Source organism: Capricornis sumatraensis, chromosome 4 (genome assembly GCF_032405125.1).
Source record: "Capricornis sumatraensis isolate serow.1 chromosome 4, serow.2, whole genome shotgun sequence".
Taxonomy (NCBI): Eukaryota; Metazoa; Chordata; class Mammalia; order Artiodactyla; family Bovidae; genus Capricornis; species Capricornis sumatraensis.
Window position 1 is genome coordinate 13,293,483 of NC_091072.1, and position 17,607 is coordinate 13,311,089.

The window sequence follows — 17,607 nt, forward strand, 5'->3', positions numbered from 1 at the left end:
CTTATTATACAGTCAACTAGTTAGCTTCCACAGCTGGGATACTCCCTTGAAATACTGAGAGAAACATCAGTTCAGTTCAGTTCAGTCACTTAGTCCTGTCCAACTCTTTGCAACCCTTTGGACTGCAGCACGCCAGGCCTCGCTGTCCATCACCAACTCCCAGAACTCAAACTCATGTCCATTGATTCGGTGATGTCATCCAGCCATCTTATCCTCTATTGTACCCTTCTCCTCCTGCCTTCAATCTTTCCCAGAATCATGTCTTTTCCAATGAGTCAGTTCTTTGCATCAGGTGGCCAAAGTATTGAGGCTCTAGCTTCATCATCAGTCCTTCCAATGAACATTCAGGATTGCTTTCCTTTAGGATTGATTGGTTGGATCTCCTTGCAGTTCAAGTGGCTTTCAAGAGTCTTCTCAGCACCATAGCGCTCAGCTTTCTTTAGGCTCAACTCTCACATCCATACATGACCACTGGAAAAACTATAGCTTTGACTAGATGGACCTCTGATGGGCAAAGTAATGTCTCTGCTTTTTAATGTGCTGTCTAGGTTGGTCATATCTTTCTTCCAAGAAGCAAGTGTCTTTTAATTTCATGGCTGCAGTCACCATCTGCAGTCATTTTGGAGCCCAAGAAAAGAATGTCTGTCACTGGTTCCACTGTTTTCCCATCAATTTGCCATGAAGTGATGGGATCAGATGCTATGGTCTTCATTTTCTGAATGTAGAGTTTTAAGGCAGCTTTTTCAGTCTTCTCTTTCACCTCATCAAGAGGCTCTTTAGTTCCTCTTCACTTTCTGCCATAAGGGTGGTGTCATCTGCATATCTGAGGTTATTGATATGTCTCCTGGCAATCTTGATTCCAGCTTGTGCTTCATCCAGCTTGGCATTTCCCATGGTGTACTCTGCATATAAGTTAAATAAGCAGGGGGACAACATAGACACTTAACATACTCCTTTCCCAATTTGTAACAAGTCTGTTGTTCCATGTCTGGTTCTAACTGTTGCTTTTTGACCTACATACAGATTTCTCAAGAGGCAGGTAAGGTGGTCTGGTATTACCATCTCTTTCAGAATTTTCCACAATTTCTTGTGATCCACACAGTCAAAGGCTTTGGTGTAGTCAATAAAGCAGAAATAGCTGTTTTTCTGGAACTCTCTTGCTTTTTTGATGATCCAACGGACGTTGGCAATTTGGTCTCTGGTTCCTCTGCCTTTTCTAAATCCAGCTTGAACATCTGGAAGTTCTTGGTTCATGTACTATTGAAGCCTAGCTTGGAGAATTTTGAGCACTACTTTGCTAGCATGTGAGATGAGTGCAATTGTGCAGTAGTTTGAACATTCTTTTGCATTGCCTTTCTTTGGGATTGGAATGAAAACTAACATTTTCCAGTCCTGTGACCACAGCTGAGTTTTCCAAATTTGCTGATATATTGAGTGCAGCCCTTTCACAACATTCTCTTTTAGGATTTGAAACAGCTCAGCTGGAATTCCATCACCTTCACTAGCTTTGTTCATTGTGATGATGCCTAAGGTTCACTTGACTTCATATTCTAGAATGTCTGGCTCTAGGTGAGTGATCACACCATGATGGTTATCTGGGTCATGAAGATCTTTTTTTGTATAGTTCTTCATGTATTCTTGCCACCTCTTCTTAATATCTTCTGCTTCTGTGAGGTCCATACTTTTTCTGTCCTTTATTGTGCCCATCTTTGCATGAAATATTCCCTTGGTATCTCTAATTTTTTTTGAAGAGATCTCTAGTCTTTTCCATTCTATTGTTTTCCTCTATTTCTTTCCACTGACCACTGAGGAAGGCTTTCTTATCTCTCCTGGCTATTCTTTGGAACTCTGCATTCAGGGTTTATCTTTCCTTTTCTTCTTTGCCTTTCACTTCTCTTCTTTGTCCAGGTGTTTGTAAGGCCTCCTCAGACAAGCATTTTGCCTTTTTGCATTTGTTTTTCTTGGGGATGGTCTTGATCACTGTCTCCTGTACAGTGTCATGAACCTCCATCCATAGTTCTTCAGGCTCTCTGTCTATCAGATCTAACCCCTTGAGTCTATTTGTCACTTCCACTGTATAATCATACGGGATTTGATTTAGGTCATATCGAAATGGTCTAGTGGTTTTCCCTAGTTTCTTCAATTTATTTCTGAATTTGGCAATAAGAAGTTCATGATCTGAGCCACAGTCAGCTCCTAGTCTTGTTTTTGCTGACTGTATAGGGCTTCTCCATCTTTGCTGCAAAGAATATTATCAATCTGATTTTGGTATTGACTATCTGGAGATGTCCATGTGGAGAGTCTTCTCTTGCATTGTTGGAAGAGGGTGTTTGCTATGACCAGTGCATTCTCTTGACAAAATTCTGTTAGCTTTTGCCCTGCTTCATTTTGTACTCCAAGGCCAAACTTGCCTGTTATTCCAGGTGTCTCTTGGCTTCCTACATTTGTATTCCAGTCCCCTATAATGAACAGGGCATCTTTTTGGGGTTTTAGTTCTAGAAGATCTTGTAGGTCTTCATAGAACTGTTCAACTTCAGCTTCTTCGGCACTAGTGGTTGGGGCATAGAGTTTGATTACTGTGATATTGAATGGTTTGCTTTGGAAATGAACAGAGATAATTCAGTCATTTTTGAGATTGCACCTAAGTACTGCATTTTGGAGTCTTTTGTTGACTATGAGGTCTACTCTATTTCTTCTAAGGAATTCTTGCCCACAGTAGTACATGTTATGGTAATCTGAATTAAATTCACCCATTCCAGTCCATTTTAGTTCACTGATTCCTAACCTGTTGATCTTCACACTTGCCATCTCCTGTTTGACCACTTCCAATTTATCTTGATTCATGGACCTAACATTCCAGGTTCCTACGCAATATCGCTCTTTACAGCATTGGACTTTACTTCCATCACCAGTTGCATCCACAACTGGGCATTGTTTTCACTTTGGCTCCATCTCTTCATTCTTTCTGGAGTTATTTCTCCACTCTTCTCCAGTAGCATATTGGGCACCAATCGACTTGGGACGTTTATCTTTCAGCGTCAATCTTTTTGCCTTTTCATACTGTTCGTGGGGTTCACAAGGCAAGAATACTGAAGTGGTTTGCCATTCCCTTCTCCAGTGGACCACATTTTGTCAGAACTCTCCACCATGACCTGTCCATCTTGGGTGGCCCTACATGGCATGCCTCATAGTGTCATTGAGTTAGACAAGGCTGTGGTCTGTGTGATCAGTTTGTTTAGTTTTTTGTGACTGAAACATCATGTATTTAAAATGACACACGGTAGACATTCAACATGTGGCTACTATTATTACTGCATAGAATGCCCCAAAGTAATCTGTAAAATTAAATTTTAATGATTGTTTGTATAATTATTTCCCTGATGAAAATATTTATTATTGTCCATTACTTTGTATTTAACTTATATGTTACTATATGAAATCTCCACTAATACGTTTTATTTTATATTTATTTATTTATTTATTTTATATTTCTATCTTCAGTAACTCAATGTGCTTCTAGATTTATGAATACATTTAGTTTCATAATATCATGGAGTGCAAGCAGGAAGCAGAATTATGGTTTCTATTTTGCAAGTAAATATTTTTAGGTAAGGGCTTCCCCAGTGGCTCAGCAGCAAAGAATCCATCTGTCAGTGCAGGAGACGCAGGTTTGATACCTGGGTCAGGAAGATCCCCTGGGTAAGGAAATGGCAACCCACTCCAGGATTCTTGTCTGGAGAATCCCATGGACAGAGGAGCCTGGTGGCTACAGTCCATGAGGTGGCAAAAAAAGAGTCAGACATGACATAGTGACTAAACAACAATAATAATTCTTGGGGAAGAATCAGATAAACAGCTTCTTTAAGGTCAGTGTGGTGCCTGGGACTTCAATCCAGACCTCTCAATCCCTTCTCAGCTTAAGTAGAAGCCAAATCTCATTTCTTGGGGCCTTCTTGCTTTCCTAAATTTTTATTTTCTATATCTGTTCTTACATTTAGGAGGACATGGGGACAGAGCCAAGATTCAACATCAGTTTACAAGGTTACCTTCTTGTTTTGCTCAACAAATAGAGACGTCAGGAAGGTACACAAGCCTGGCACCAAGCAGCCCTGGGCGATGAATCCAAGCGTTAGTTCAGCAAAGCAGATGATGTTGTCGCCAGTGTTCCAGTTCCAGCTGGGGATCTTTGGCAGAAAGGCCTGTTTCAGGGTAGAAAGTAAGAGAAACAGTCTCATGGACACAGAAAACAAGCTAATAACAAGCTAGTGGCTATCAGTGGGTAAAGGGAGGGAATGACAAGACAGGGGCAGGGAATTCTCTTAACACCAACTGCTACGTATAAAGTAGATAAGCAACAAAGATATGCTGTACGGCAGAGTGAAATATAGCCATTATTCTGAAATAACTTTAAATGGAGTATAATCTATAAAAATACTGAATTACTACATCATTTCACAACATATACAAATATTGAATATTGTACACCTGAAACCAATATGACATTTTACATCAACTGTACTTCAACAAAACAAAGTATTGCTGTCTGTCCCTCCCTTTAGATTTCTTCACATTTGCTTCATAAATTTAGGTTCTCTTATGTTGGTGTCATAAATATTTACAAATGTTCTATCTTCTTGTTGGATTGACCCCTTTATCATATGTAATGCTCTTCTTTTAATCTGATTAGAGTCTTTGTTTTCAAGTCTATCTTGTCTGATACAGGTACAGCTTCTTCAGATTTATTCTGTTTCCCATTGGCATGTAATATATTTTTACATCCCCTCATTTTCAGTCTTGTGCGTGTCCTTATTTCTCCTTTTCATTAGCTTTTTTAAAAAATTCTTTTTATTTTATTTTTTTTCTTTTCATTAGTTTTTTTCCTGAGGTTTAATCTTGTTCTTTTCTTTGAAACATAGTCCTCTGTTTCTTCCTTTTATTTGACTCTCTGTGTTGGTTTCTGTGCATCAGATAAAACAGCCATCTCTCCTAGTCCTGAATGAGTGGACTTGCGCAGTAGACGAATCTCATTGTTCAACCCTGCCCTAGCCCTTGGCTGTCTCTCAAACCTTTGTCCAACCTGCCTACTTATTTTAGTGGCTCTCAGTATTTAAGGCTGTGTCAAGACCTGTCAGTGACCCGAACGGAAGGATCTGAGTCAGCATCTAAATTCAGGATGACCGGATTCCAGACCATCAGGCAGCTTTTAAAGTATATAAACATAACTCTTGCCAAATTGACATTTTTATGTGATTAATAATCTTAATGAGATTCCCAATTTCACCTACAACTGGCAAAAACCTTTTGTGTGTAGACCCACTAGAAAATAGTAAGTTCATTTATTACTTGGAGGCGCGAAGGTTCATCTAGGTCTATAGACCAAAATAGGAGGAGACTGAACAGGCTATAATGTTGCAATACCTTGTTATGGGACTGAAGTATCTGTATGATGACCCTGGTGTTAGGGTAATAGTTCTTGATAGAGAGCACCCTACATAAACAACAAATATTCTCATTAGTGATGTGCCATGTCTAACATCTTTGTAATATAATTCAATTCAAAGTTAAACTGATGTGTGCATAAGTATAGGAAAAGCACATATTACAGTTTTTTGTTATGATCTTTACTAGCATACATGTGGAAGAATACTATGATTTTAGTGACTTAGCAAATTATATCTATGGTAAGGTCACCTCTTGGTATTAAGAGATTGTGGTCATCTGGGACCAATTCTTGAGGAATTTGGATACATTGTAGCTTTCAAACTCAAACACATTAATTAAAAAAAAAAAAGGGACCAAATTGCTGTCTATCGTTGAAGTAACTCATAGACTGTTTAACACAACTTTCTCAAAACAACTTTTACAAAATAAGAAACTAAGATCCTTCTCATATTTACTGCATAGGGCAATTTTCTTAGCTGTTCCTTGCTTTTTGTAGAGTCACCTGCAGCTATATACATTTATTTTGCTCTGAGGGCCAACAGGTTATCTGGGTTAGGTACAATGGCATTGCCATCACAATGATCATTTAAATCTGTTACCACAAATTAAGCTCCTGCTCATGGATAGTTCAGTTCAGGATGGTAACACTATCCATAGCCATCTTGAAAATATGGCCAAAAGTCAAAAGTGCACCCTACTGAACCACACACAACCTTTCACTAAGACTCCTAGAAAAAACCCCAGTAAACAAAGTCTCTGAATAAGGTTCACAAATCACACTTGCTGTCTTTATTTTTGAGGTGATGTTAGTGAGAAAGGCGCTATCTGAATAGTTTATCAGTTATCTGTATGTTTGCTTTTTAAATTTACACAGCTGTTATTCACATAGAACGCCAGGAAAGTAAGCGAGAAAGCACATCAACATACAGGAAACTCTATTTTGACTTCCTTTTTTCATACATCTGCTGTCTCTGGGGGCAAAAAATAAGGCAGAAACCTGGAATATGATGAATCCACTGTGCTATGATAGATGACACCTGTTTAGTCCTAGGTACTGGGCTTTATTTTAAAGCAGAGAAAATGAAGACCGGAATCTGAGCATATAAGACACAGTGCCAGCTTCTTACCTCATAATGTTTGAAGAGTCTTCAGCGTGTGAATCACTGCACAGAGGGTTGGCTATGATCAGGCATGCTTCTGCAGAGTCCACCTATTCTTCAAGATGAAACAGCAGTTGCCTTGTTAATTGCATGGGCAATGCTTGCCTGTTCCCATTCGGGGTTTTCTTAGGATTCTGCCACCTGGTGCATGCTCAGTCACCCAGTTGTGTCTTGACTCTTTGCAACCCCATGGATGGTAGCCCTCAAGGCTCCTCTGTCCATGGAACTTCCCAGGCCAGAATAGTGGAGTAGGTGGCCCTGGAGTAGAAGATCCCTAATCCAGGGATCTTCCCGAACCCAGAACTGAACCTGCGTATCGCACATCTCCTGCATAGCAGGTAGATTCTTTATCACTGAGCCACCTTGACAGCTCATGGTTGTGTCATAGAATTCCAATGAGAGAGAGAGTGCACTCGAGAAGGACTGGTGATAAGGATGCCTGAGAGAGGCACCTTAGATGGATCAGGGTCCCTGACACAGATGCAGATTGCTTTAAAATGGGAATAGTGCATAATGATATTTTTTCCTATCATCCAAAAACATCAATTTATGAGCAGTGATGAGCAATAAGACCTTTGAAGCAATTGCATGAGCAATAAGACCTTTGAAGCAATTGCCTTTCAGTTTAGCAAAATAATAATAATAATAATAATAATACTGAAGAGGTTCTTATCCCAAGCTGCAAGAAGGAGAAAGGTTATTTTGCCTGTGTCAGTTTTTGCTTCACTTCTTTGTGTTGAGTCTGTAAATCTCTGCTTTAAAAACTGAAGCTTTTGGTATATATGATTCTGTGAGACCTAAAACATGAAAGGATGCTGGCCTTGGCCTTAAATGAAAGATATCTGGAGGGTTTGTATCTGTCTTAGTCTCAGCCTAAATGGGATCTTTGCTGTCTTCATTCATGCCCTTTCTATGAAAGGACATATCAGTGTGTTTAGAAGTTGGTGAAAGCTGACAGACTCCTAGAAATCTGTCATCTGGTAAGAATCCTACTTGGATAGAAAGATCTAACACACTTCTGCTATCCACAACTTTTCCAGATCTATTAGAACAATAAAATAAAACTGTTGTAAACAGAGATTTCAGTGAAATAAAACATTAAAATGTAAGTGTATGTAAACAGTGAGGTTGGCTTGGTATTTGTCAGGGATTGAAGGCCAATTGCTAACATTTCCTCTATGATCAGTTTTTCAAGTTGAAGAGGTCATATTTCCCCCAGTTAAGAGTCTGGAGTAATACTTTTGGGAAAAGCAATACACTATCATCTTAATTGTTATAGCTTAGGTGCCCCACTCCAGTACTCTTGCCTGGAGAATCCCATGGGTGGAGGAGCCTGGTAGGCTGCAGCTCATGGGGTCGCGAAGAGTTGGACACAACTGAGCGACTTCACTTTCACTTTTCACTTTCATGCATTGGAGAAGGAAATGGCAACCCACTCCAGTGTTCTTGCCTGGAGAATCCCAGGGATGGGGGAGTCTGGTGGGCTGCCGTCTATGGGGTCGCACAGAGTCGGACACGACTGCAGCGACTTAGCAGCAGCAGCAGCAGGGAAACAACAAGGAGGAAAAGAACTAGACCTTACCGCAACTCGCCTCAGATCCTCCCACTTCAGTGCAGACCCAGAAATGAAGGTTGTATAGGCCATGTGGCACTTAAATATGGTTTCCAATTCCAACGAAGGAAGGACCCTGGACAAAGGATGCCATGCCAAAGATGGAAAAAGAAGAGTGGCTTCAGTTTAGAGACTGTTATATTATTTAGTGCATTTAATAAAAACCCTAATACTCTTGGAAAATATACATCTTCCATTACTAATCCCCATGCTCAGGTGATGTTGATACCATTAGCTTAATTCTAGGAATGGGTCTGGAGCTCAGGTACATCAATCATAGTGATGTGAAAGGGTACAAATTGGATTAACACACACACAAAAAGAATTACTATGAACAAGGAAGTTCAGGATCAAATGAGAATATTTCAATTATTCAAAAAGACATAGCATTTTAAAACAACTAAATAAAATAGTTTCTGAATATGTAAACATTTTAACAAAACTGGAGAGACAAATAGATGAATCTGCCACTGCAATAAAATATCTCAATGCATCTCTCTCAATTATTGACAGAGCAAAGGGGAAAATGATAATCAAGTTTGATATTTATAAATTCTGCAAACAACTTTAGAACATTTTTCATTTTTATTGAGGCTAAATTGACAATTAAAATTGCAAAATATTTAGTGAATCAGCCTGCAATGTGGGAGACCTGAGTTCGATCTCTGGGTTGGGAAGATCCCCCGAAGATGGGAAAGGGTACCCACTCCAGTATTTTGACCTGGAGAATTCCATGGACTGTATAGTCTGTGGGGTTGCAAAGAGTCAGATACAACTGAGCAACTTTCACTTTTTCACTTTAGTGTTTGACATGATTTGATAGATGTATATACTGTGAAAGACTCCTCCCACTGAGTTAATTAACACATCCATCACACCTCACACATTTACCTTTTGTGGGGGTGACGACATTTTAAATTCTACTCTCTTAGCAAATTTCAGTTATATAATAGTTTTATCAACTATGGTCACCATGTTTTATGTTAGATCCTCAGACTTTATTCATCTTAAAACTGAAAGTCTGTACCCTTTTACCAAATCTTTTCCTATTTCTCCCAATTCCCAACCCTTGGCAAACCATCTCTCCACTTTGTTTATGGAAGGGTGACTTTTTTTTAGATTTCAGATGTAAGTGATAACATGTTCTAATTTAGCAATATGGATGAATGGAAGATTAATATACAAAAGTCAATTTGCTTTTTTATACCAAAAGCAAACAACTAGAAAATACAATTAATAAGACACTGTTTCCAATAGTATCAGAAAATATTAATTACCTATAAAACATGTCATATACATTTATTGCAATATAAATATGTAAAATTATATAATATATAATAAACATCAGCAAGCTAGGAGATTTTGCAATATTATTAAGAAACACTACTTGAGAACTACATAAATAGATAACCATAAGTTATCTAAGAGTTAGAGTTAGAAATAGAAGTCAGAGTTAGAAATTGTAACACAAAGAAGTAAATTTTGAATTAAAAGTTCAATGAGATTCTCATCAATTTCTGCAGTTTTTCATAGTTCATGATAAAATGATTATAAAAATTATATGGAAGATAAAGGGCCAAGAAAAGCTTGTCAATTATTGAATAAAGATAAGCAAGGAGGAAAAACTTGCCCCAAGATATATAAGGATTAATTATGAACCTTAGAAATTAAAAAAGTATAGTATTAATGCAGTGACAGATAAACTGATTTTAAAAAAACAAAAACAGAGGAGATCTATTCATACTGACAGCATGTCAGATCAGTGAGGGGAAAAGGATTTATTAAAAAACTAGAATTGATAAAATTGGTGTCTATGGAAAAAGATGAAATTTTATTCATGTGTCATGTCACACAAAAACCAAATTCCAGTAGAATTAGGAATTTAAAACAAAAAAATCAAAACTTCTTTATAGGAAATGCAGTTGATTATCTTATTTAAAGGGACATCCTTGGTGGTCAAATGGCTAAAACTCTGAGGTCCTGATGCAGGAGGCCTGGGTTTAATCCCTGGTTAGGGAACTAGATCCTATATGTGGCAACTAAGAGCTCACATGCTGCAACTAAAAAGACCCCTAATGCTGCAAACTAAGATCTGGTACAGCCAAATAAATAAATAAAAATAAATATTTAAAAAATCTTTTATTTATTTTTATTTATTTTTTTAAATATAAATTTATTTATTTTAATTGGAGGTTAATTACTTTACAATATTGTATTGGTTTTGCCATACATCAACATGAATCTGCCACAGGTACTGGGATAGGGAAAAATTCTAAGCAAAACCTAAAAAGTTTTTAAATATAGTTGAAAATATGAACTATAATATTAAAACCTTTGGAATATCAAAAGACATCTAATGCTCTGAGAAAAGACAAGTTACAAACTGGAAGAATATAGCTACAGTTCACATCACTGATGAAAATAGCATCAGAATATTTTAAGCTCTCCTAGAAATTAAGTAAGAAAAACCCCCACCAACAATCCAGTAAGAAAATGGGCAAAATGCATGGATAGGCACTTCACAGAAAGATGAAATACATATGGGTAATGAACATGAAGAGAAACTACACTCTTCGTGATAAGAGGCATGTAAATCAAAACCACAATGAGATTCCATTTTACACTGATTGCATTGCAAAGATGAAAAAGTATGACCGTGTCAACTGTTAGAAAAAAGCACAGATGTTTAGATACACAAAGTCCCTTACACATTGCCAATAAGCTTCAAAAATGGTGTAAACACTTGGCAAAACATGGTATTGTCTCCTTAAATGAACATTCACATTTATTAATTCCATTAAGCCACCACTGCTCCTCCCCACACACACATAGACACTCTTGCACAGGTCCACCAAGAGCCATATACAGGCCATGTTAATAACAAAACTACTTCCAACAGAAAAATCTAGAAACAACTCAAATCACACCAAGAGTGCATAAATAAAGTTCGCTCTGTCAATGAAATCACATAACAATGAAAAAAAAAGTAAAAGTGTTAGTTGCTCAGTCATGTCCAATTTTTTTCAACCCTATGGACTAGAGCCCTCTAGGCTCCTCCTCCTCTGTCCATGGAATTCTCCAGGCAAGAATACTGGAGTGGGTAGCCATTCCCTTCTCCAAACACCAATTAACTATAGCAACACTCTGAAATATGAGTGTATTTTAGAAATATAAAATAAGGAGAGTCTAAGTACTACAATATTTCATTGGTGAGATTCTCCTTCTGCAAAAGTAAATATATTTAAACATTTTAAAGAGTATATATAAATGTAATAAAACTACAGGAGAGATAAAGAATGATAACAATGATGGACAAAAACTGAGAGCAGGATGAAATGTGGGAAAGACCATATAGTTAGATATAGATTGTGTCCTAAATTTTGTCTTGATGGTGACTTCATACATGCTGTGCTGGGCTAAGTCGTTTCAGTTGTGGCAACTCTTTGCAACCCTATGGACTGTAGCCTGCCAGGCCTCTCTATTCATGGGGATTCTCCAGGCAAGAATACTGGAGTGAGTTGCCATGCCCTCCTCCATGGGATCTTCAACCCACATCTCTTATGTCTCCTGCATTGGCAGGGCAGTTCTTTACCACTAGCGCCACCTGGGAAGCGTGGTGAGTTCATGAACTGGGGCTTAAAACATTTTTAAAACGAACTAATCAGAAAAATAAATAACCAAAATGTGCTTATGTGTAAGTCAGTTACTAAGGTTGTTGTAAGAATTACGATAAATCCAATTCCAATTTCTCAACACCGAGAAAGAAAACTAAACCTGATCATGTCATCCCTCTGCTCAAAATCACCAAGAATTCAGAACTGACTTGGAGAAAAGGCAACTTCCTTAAAGCCAAATCCTTACGATAGACTATATAACACTTTTATTATCTGGCCCACTACCAACTGCAATATTTTGAAATTCTCTGAGTAAAAGAGAATTATCAATCCTCTTGACTAAAACTTCCTTTGTTCCCTTAAAACATATGTGGACAAGTGAGAGCTTTGCATATTTCCATATTTTAAATATCACTAGAGCTGGAACTTCTGTTTCCAGGAACAGTAAATTAGGTAACTTCAGCCAGTGTTCTACTAAGGATATATAAAAATACTAGATGAAATATGGAAACATCTCCTAATAAATCATAAGAGATAAAACCAGACCATGAATAATTACCAGGCCAAAACTGAGAACAAATCAAGGTCTTAGAGGTTAAGTCTGGTTTTGTTTTTCTTTTTTTTTTTTCCCCCTGAAAGCACTGAGTAGTTCAGAAGAAGCACGGACCGAAATGAGCTAACATATTTAGCTGATTCATTTTTCTGTAAAGTAGAAACTAACACAACATTGTAAAACAACTATACACCAATACAATTAATTTTAAAAATTCCTATAAGATTGAAAAAGAATAAATAAGTAAAATAAACAGGTGAAACATGCTATCATCATTCTAAAGGTCAGCTGGTGGTATCACAGAGCAAAGTGTCCAAGAAAACCCCAGCTCTGCTCATGCACAAAATGAAGAGTGTGACACCTCCTCCGAATTTTAACCTGGCATAACTGAAGTATGGAGACACAGAAGTGTAAAGCTGGATACACTAGTTTTCAGATGGACTTCCATCCTTTGTTTGTCGCCTGCATGGTACAAAACCCTCAAGCCTTGAATTTGGGTTTATGTGGTCTTGAGGCAGAAGTGCCCCATTTTTCTTGGAAGAAATAAAGACATATCCTTTCTGTAAGAATGTAATATGTTTCTAGGCCACAAGTTATCTACATATATATTTTTAAGATGAGAGTCAGCACATAATCTATGAGAAGAAAGCACACAAAGAAAACAAGATCCTGTGTGTAACATCCAGTACAAATAACTGACAATAAAAACCAAAGACATATTGTCAAATACACACTATTGATACTATGTATAAAATAGGTAACTGATAAGAACATACTATATGGCACAGGGGACACTACTACTAAATGCACTGTGGTGATCTGAACGGGAAGGAAGTCCAAAAGGAAGGGATATACATACATATATAGCTGATCCATTTTGCTGTAAATTAGAAACTAACACCTCTTGCCTGGCAAATCCCATGGATGGAGGAGCCTGGTAGGCTGCAGTCCATGGGGTCGCTAGGAGTCAGACATGACTGAGCGACTTCACTTTCACTTTTCACTTTCATGCGTTGGAGAAGGAAATGGCAACCCACTCCAGTGTTCTTGCCTGGAGAATCCCAGGGAAGGGGGAACCTGGTGGGCTACTGTCTCTGGGGTCGCGCAGAGTCAGACCCGACTGAAGTGACTTAGCAGCAGCAGCAGCAGCAGCAGAAACTAACACAGCATTGTAAAGCAACTATATGCCAATAAAATCAATTTAAAATATTCCTATAAGATTGAACAATAATAAATAAAATAAACATGTGAAACATGCTATCACCATGTTAAGGTCAGCTGGGAAAAAAAAAAAAAAACAACAAAGACTCTAGGCATTGAATTACCAGTCACAAATTACAACATAATTATATTTATTTTATTGAAACAAATGATAAGCCTGGGAACACAAGAATCTAAAAACAGAATATCTGAAACAGAACCAAATATAAACTCTAGAAAACTAAAAAATAAGATAACTGAAATGAAAAACTCAGTGAGTGTGTTTGTAAACAGATTAAACACAAAGAGAGAAGTACTAAATTGGAAGGTAGGTCAGAATAAATTATCCAGAATGTAACACTGGGATACAAAAAAGAAGGGAAATATAAAAAAGAAGATAAGAAATATATTTGGTACACTAAAGAAAAAGGACTAATACACTTATAATTGAATCCCCAGGAAAGGAGGGTGAAGAATATAGTGACAAGGGCAATATTTGAAGAAATAATTGAGAATCTTCCAAAAATGGTGGAAAACACTGATCCAGAGACTCAGAAAGATTCATGAATACCAAGCACAATCAGTTCAGTTCAGTCACTCAGTCGTGTCTGACTGTTTGCAACCCCATGGACTGCAGCATGCCAGGCCTCCCTGTCCATCACCAACTCCTGAAGTTTACTCAAACTCATGTCCAAGCACAATAAATTATCAGAAATTCAAATCTACACACATCATAGTCAAAGTTTAACATACTTTCATATTAAGTACTACATAAATCTTTTTTGAATCTACCTGCAATGCAGGAGACCCCGATTTGATCCCTGCATCAGGAATACCCCCTGGAGAAGGGATAGGCTACCCACTCCAACTGGTAGCTCAGATCGTAAAGAATGCACCTGCGGTGTAGGAGACCTGGGTTTGATCCCTGGGTTGGGAAGATCCCCTGGAGAAGGAAAAGCTACCCATTCCAGTATTTTTGCCTGGAGAATTCCACAGACCAAGGAGCCTGACAGGCTATAGTCCATGGGGTTGCAAAGAGTCGGTCACAACTGAGCAACTTTCACTTTCACTATGATCTTTTAAGAAGATAATTCATTAAAGATCATTGAACAGACTTCTTAACAGCAATAACAACACCAGGAAATCAACAGAATAATACTTTATGGTTCTTCAGGACAAAAGATATTGGCTTAGAACCCTATATCCATAAAATCATCTTTCAAGAATGAGAACAAAATCAAGATGTCTTTACATTTAAATAAAAGATCTGTATTTAATTCAGGATAAAAATGGGGGAAAAAAGCATAATGGAAACCAGTATGAAGAAGAATATGTATCAGTTCAGTTCAGTCGCTCAGTCATGTCCGACTCTTTGTGACCCCATGAATCACAGCACGCCAGGCCTCCCTGTCCATCACCAACTCCCAGAGTTCACTCAGACCTGCGTCCATCAAGTCAGTGATGCCATCCAGCCATCTCATCCTCTGTCGTCCCCTTCTCCTCCTTCCCCCAATCCCTCCCAGCATCAGAGTCTTTTCCAATGAGTCAACTCTTCGCATGAGGTGGCCAAAGTACTGGAGTTTCAGCTTTAGCATCATTGCTTCCAAAGAAATCCCAGGGCTGATCTCCTTCAGAATAGATTGCTTGGATCTCCTTGCAGTCCAAGGGACTCTCAAGAGTCTTCTCCAACACCACAGTTCAAAAGCATCAATTCTTCGGTACTCAGCCTTCTTCACAGTCCAACTCTCACATCCATACATGACCACAGGAAAAATACATATAACTGAATCACCTTGCTGTACACCAAAAACTAATACAATGCTATCAATCAACTACACTCCAATTTTTTTTTAAAAAAGGTCAGGATAACAGTCATTTCATAAGAAGGAATACAAATGGCTTATACATTTGAATATATTCTTGACCTCATTACTAACTGGAAAAATGAGATGAAAAACCACAACATGTTGATGTATGGCAAAACCAAAACCAATACAATATTGTAAAGCAAAATAATAATAATAATAATGATAAATGATAAATGGTTAAAATAAATAAATAAATAAAAGAAAAACCACAATATGAGACACTGTCTTATAAAAGGCTATTCTGAAGAATGAATGGCTCAAACGATGTATCCAAGTGTCAGGTAGGGTGGGAAGTTACACTTTAACTGGTAGTAAGGCTACAGGGCAACAGACACGCTCAGGGCTGCTGGTGGAAATGCAGACACGACAGCAAAAACATTCTGGACAACTGACAGTTCTATTACAGGAAGATTTAGCACCCTGCAATTTTACTCCTGGGGACCAGGGCACATATACAAGAACTTTCAAAGCAACATTCTTCATAATAGCCGAAATTGAGGAGAAATGTCAACCAACAGTAGAACGGATTAAGAAAAATTGTGGTGTATTCATATAATGGAATGCTTTACCGCACAGCAATGAAAATGAATAGGTACCGCTATACCCAGCTGCAACAAGGATGGATCTCACAAATGCAATATTGAGGTAAATCAATCTGTATCCCATTTATGTGAGTTTAAAAACAGGAAAATTGTCAGGAGATAGGAATTAATAAATGTAAGGCATCAAGTCAAAATCATAATTACCTCTAGGAGCTAAAGATGGGGCAACAGTTGGGGAGGGTTTTGCTGGAAAGCTGGCAATGGAATATATCTTGATTTTGGTGATGGTTACATGGATTTTGCTTCACAATAATTCATTTTAATGTACACTGTAATTCTGTGTAATTTTCTGAGTTATAATTTAGGATAAAGAGTTTTAAACCTGGTACTTAATTATTATCCATGCTCCAATGACTTATGCACAACTCTTGGGAATTTTTCACTTAACTTTTACTCTTATGAGATTATTTAATCTTGAAAAAATTAGAAAATATTTATTGCTACACATGTGATATAGATATTAGAAAATATTTAATGATACACATATGAAAATGAGGTGACCACTACATACTGAAAAAAAAAAACAAATTTGAGGAAATGTACTGTTATCATAAAACCAACATTTATTAGCCATAATGATATACTCATTGCTGCTATAATTACAAATTAGAAGATAACTCTGTTGGAACAAAGTGAAGGAGACAACGCGGTGTAGAGGACTGAATAATGTTCATCTGAAAAATATCAGGTCATGAGTAAATACTGTGTACAGCTAAGGAGTCCAAAGAGTGATAAAACATAAATTTAAACTTAAAAGAAATATTAAATCTAAAAGAGCTTAATTATCTCTGAGCAGTAAGGCTGGAAAAAACTGTAAGGGGTTGGTTAAATATTTGGTAGTAAGCATTGAAGTTCCAATATAATGGTCAGCTGGTGTGAAGGGCTGACTCGTTGGAAAAGGCCTTGATGCTGGGGAAGACTGAAGGCGAAAGGAAATGGGGGCAGCAGAGGGTGAGATGGTTAGACAGCAGCACCAGTGCATGGACATGAGTTTGAGCAAACTCAGGGAGATAGTGAAGGACAGGAAGCCTGCTGTGCTGCAGTTTGTGGGGATGCAAAGAGTCGAACACGACTTAACAACTGAACAACAGCATTTTGGTATTGATGTGCATGTTCATATGTTGCCTTCTGGAGCAGTACTGTCTTCTGGATTCCTACATGGATCTGCTCCACCCCCCAGTGATTGTTGAATTAGGTGTCTCTTACATGTAATGACAATGTGCCTGTGTGTACATGATTTTATGTGTGATGATGATGTGCCTGTGTGTACATGATTTTACATGTGATGACAATGTGCCTGTGTGTACATGATTTTACATGTAATGACAATGTGCCTGTGTGTACACGATTTTATGTGTGATGACGATGTGCCTGTGTGTACATGATTTTACATGTGATGACGATGTGCCTGTGTGTACACGATTTTACATGTGATGATGATGTGCCTGTGTGTACACGGTTTTCATTTATCCTGATCAGCATTACGGTACCTTTCCAATCTTACAACTGATATCATTTTTTGGTTCTAGGAAGTTTTTACTTTTTCATTTAATTGT

At 37.8% G+C, this 17,607-nt stretch overlaps 1 protein-coding gene across 1 annotated transcript in view; it reads right to left on the reverse strand.

The window, feature by feature from the left end:
- KCNU1 (potassium calcium-activated channel subfamily U member 1) overlaps positions 1-17,607 on the reverse strand; it is a 144,450-nt gene that overhangs the window by 90,368 nt on the left and 36,475 nt on the right. Inside the window, exons 11-14 of the mRNA XM_068971753.1 lie at positions 8,185-8,290; positions 6,570-6,652; positions 5,419-5,488; positions 4,047-4,199 (exon numbers count right to left, since the gene is read on the reverse strand). Coding sequence (XP_068827854.1) covers positions 4,047-4,199; positions 5,419-5,488; positions 6,570-6,652; positions 8,185-8,290 — 412 coding nt within the window. The remainder of the gene's footprint in view (positions 1-4,046; positions 4,200-5,418; positions 5,489-6,569; positions 6,653-8,184; positions 8,291-17,607) is intronic.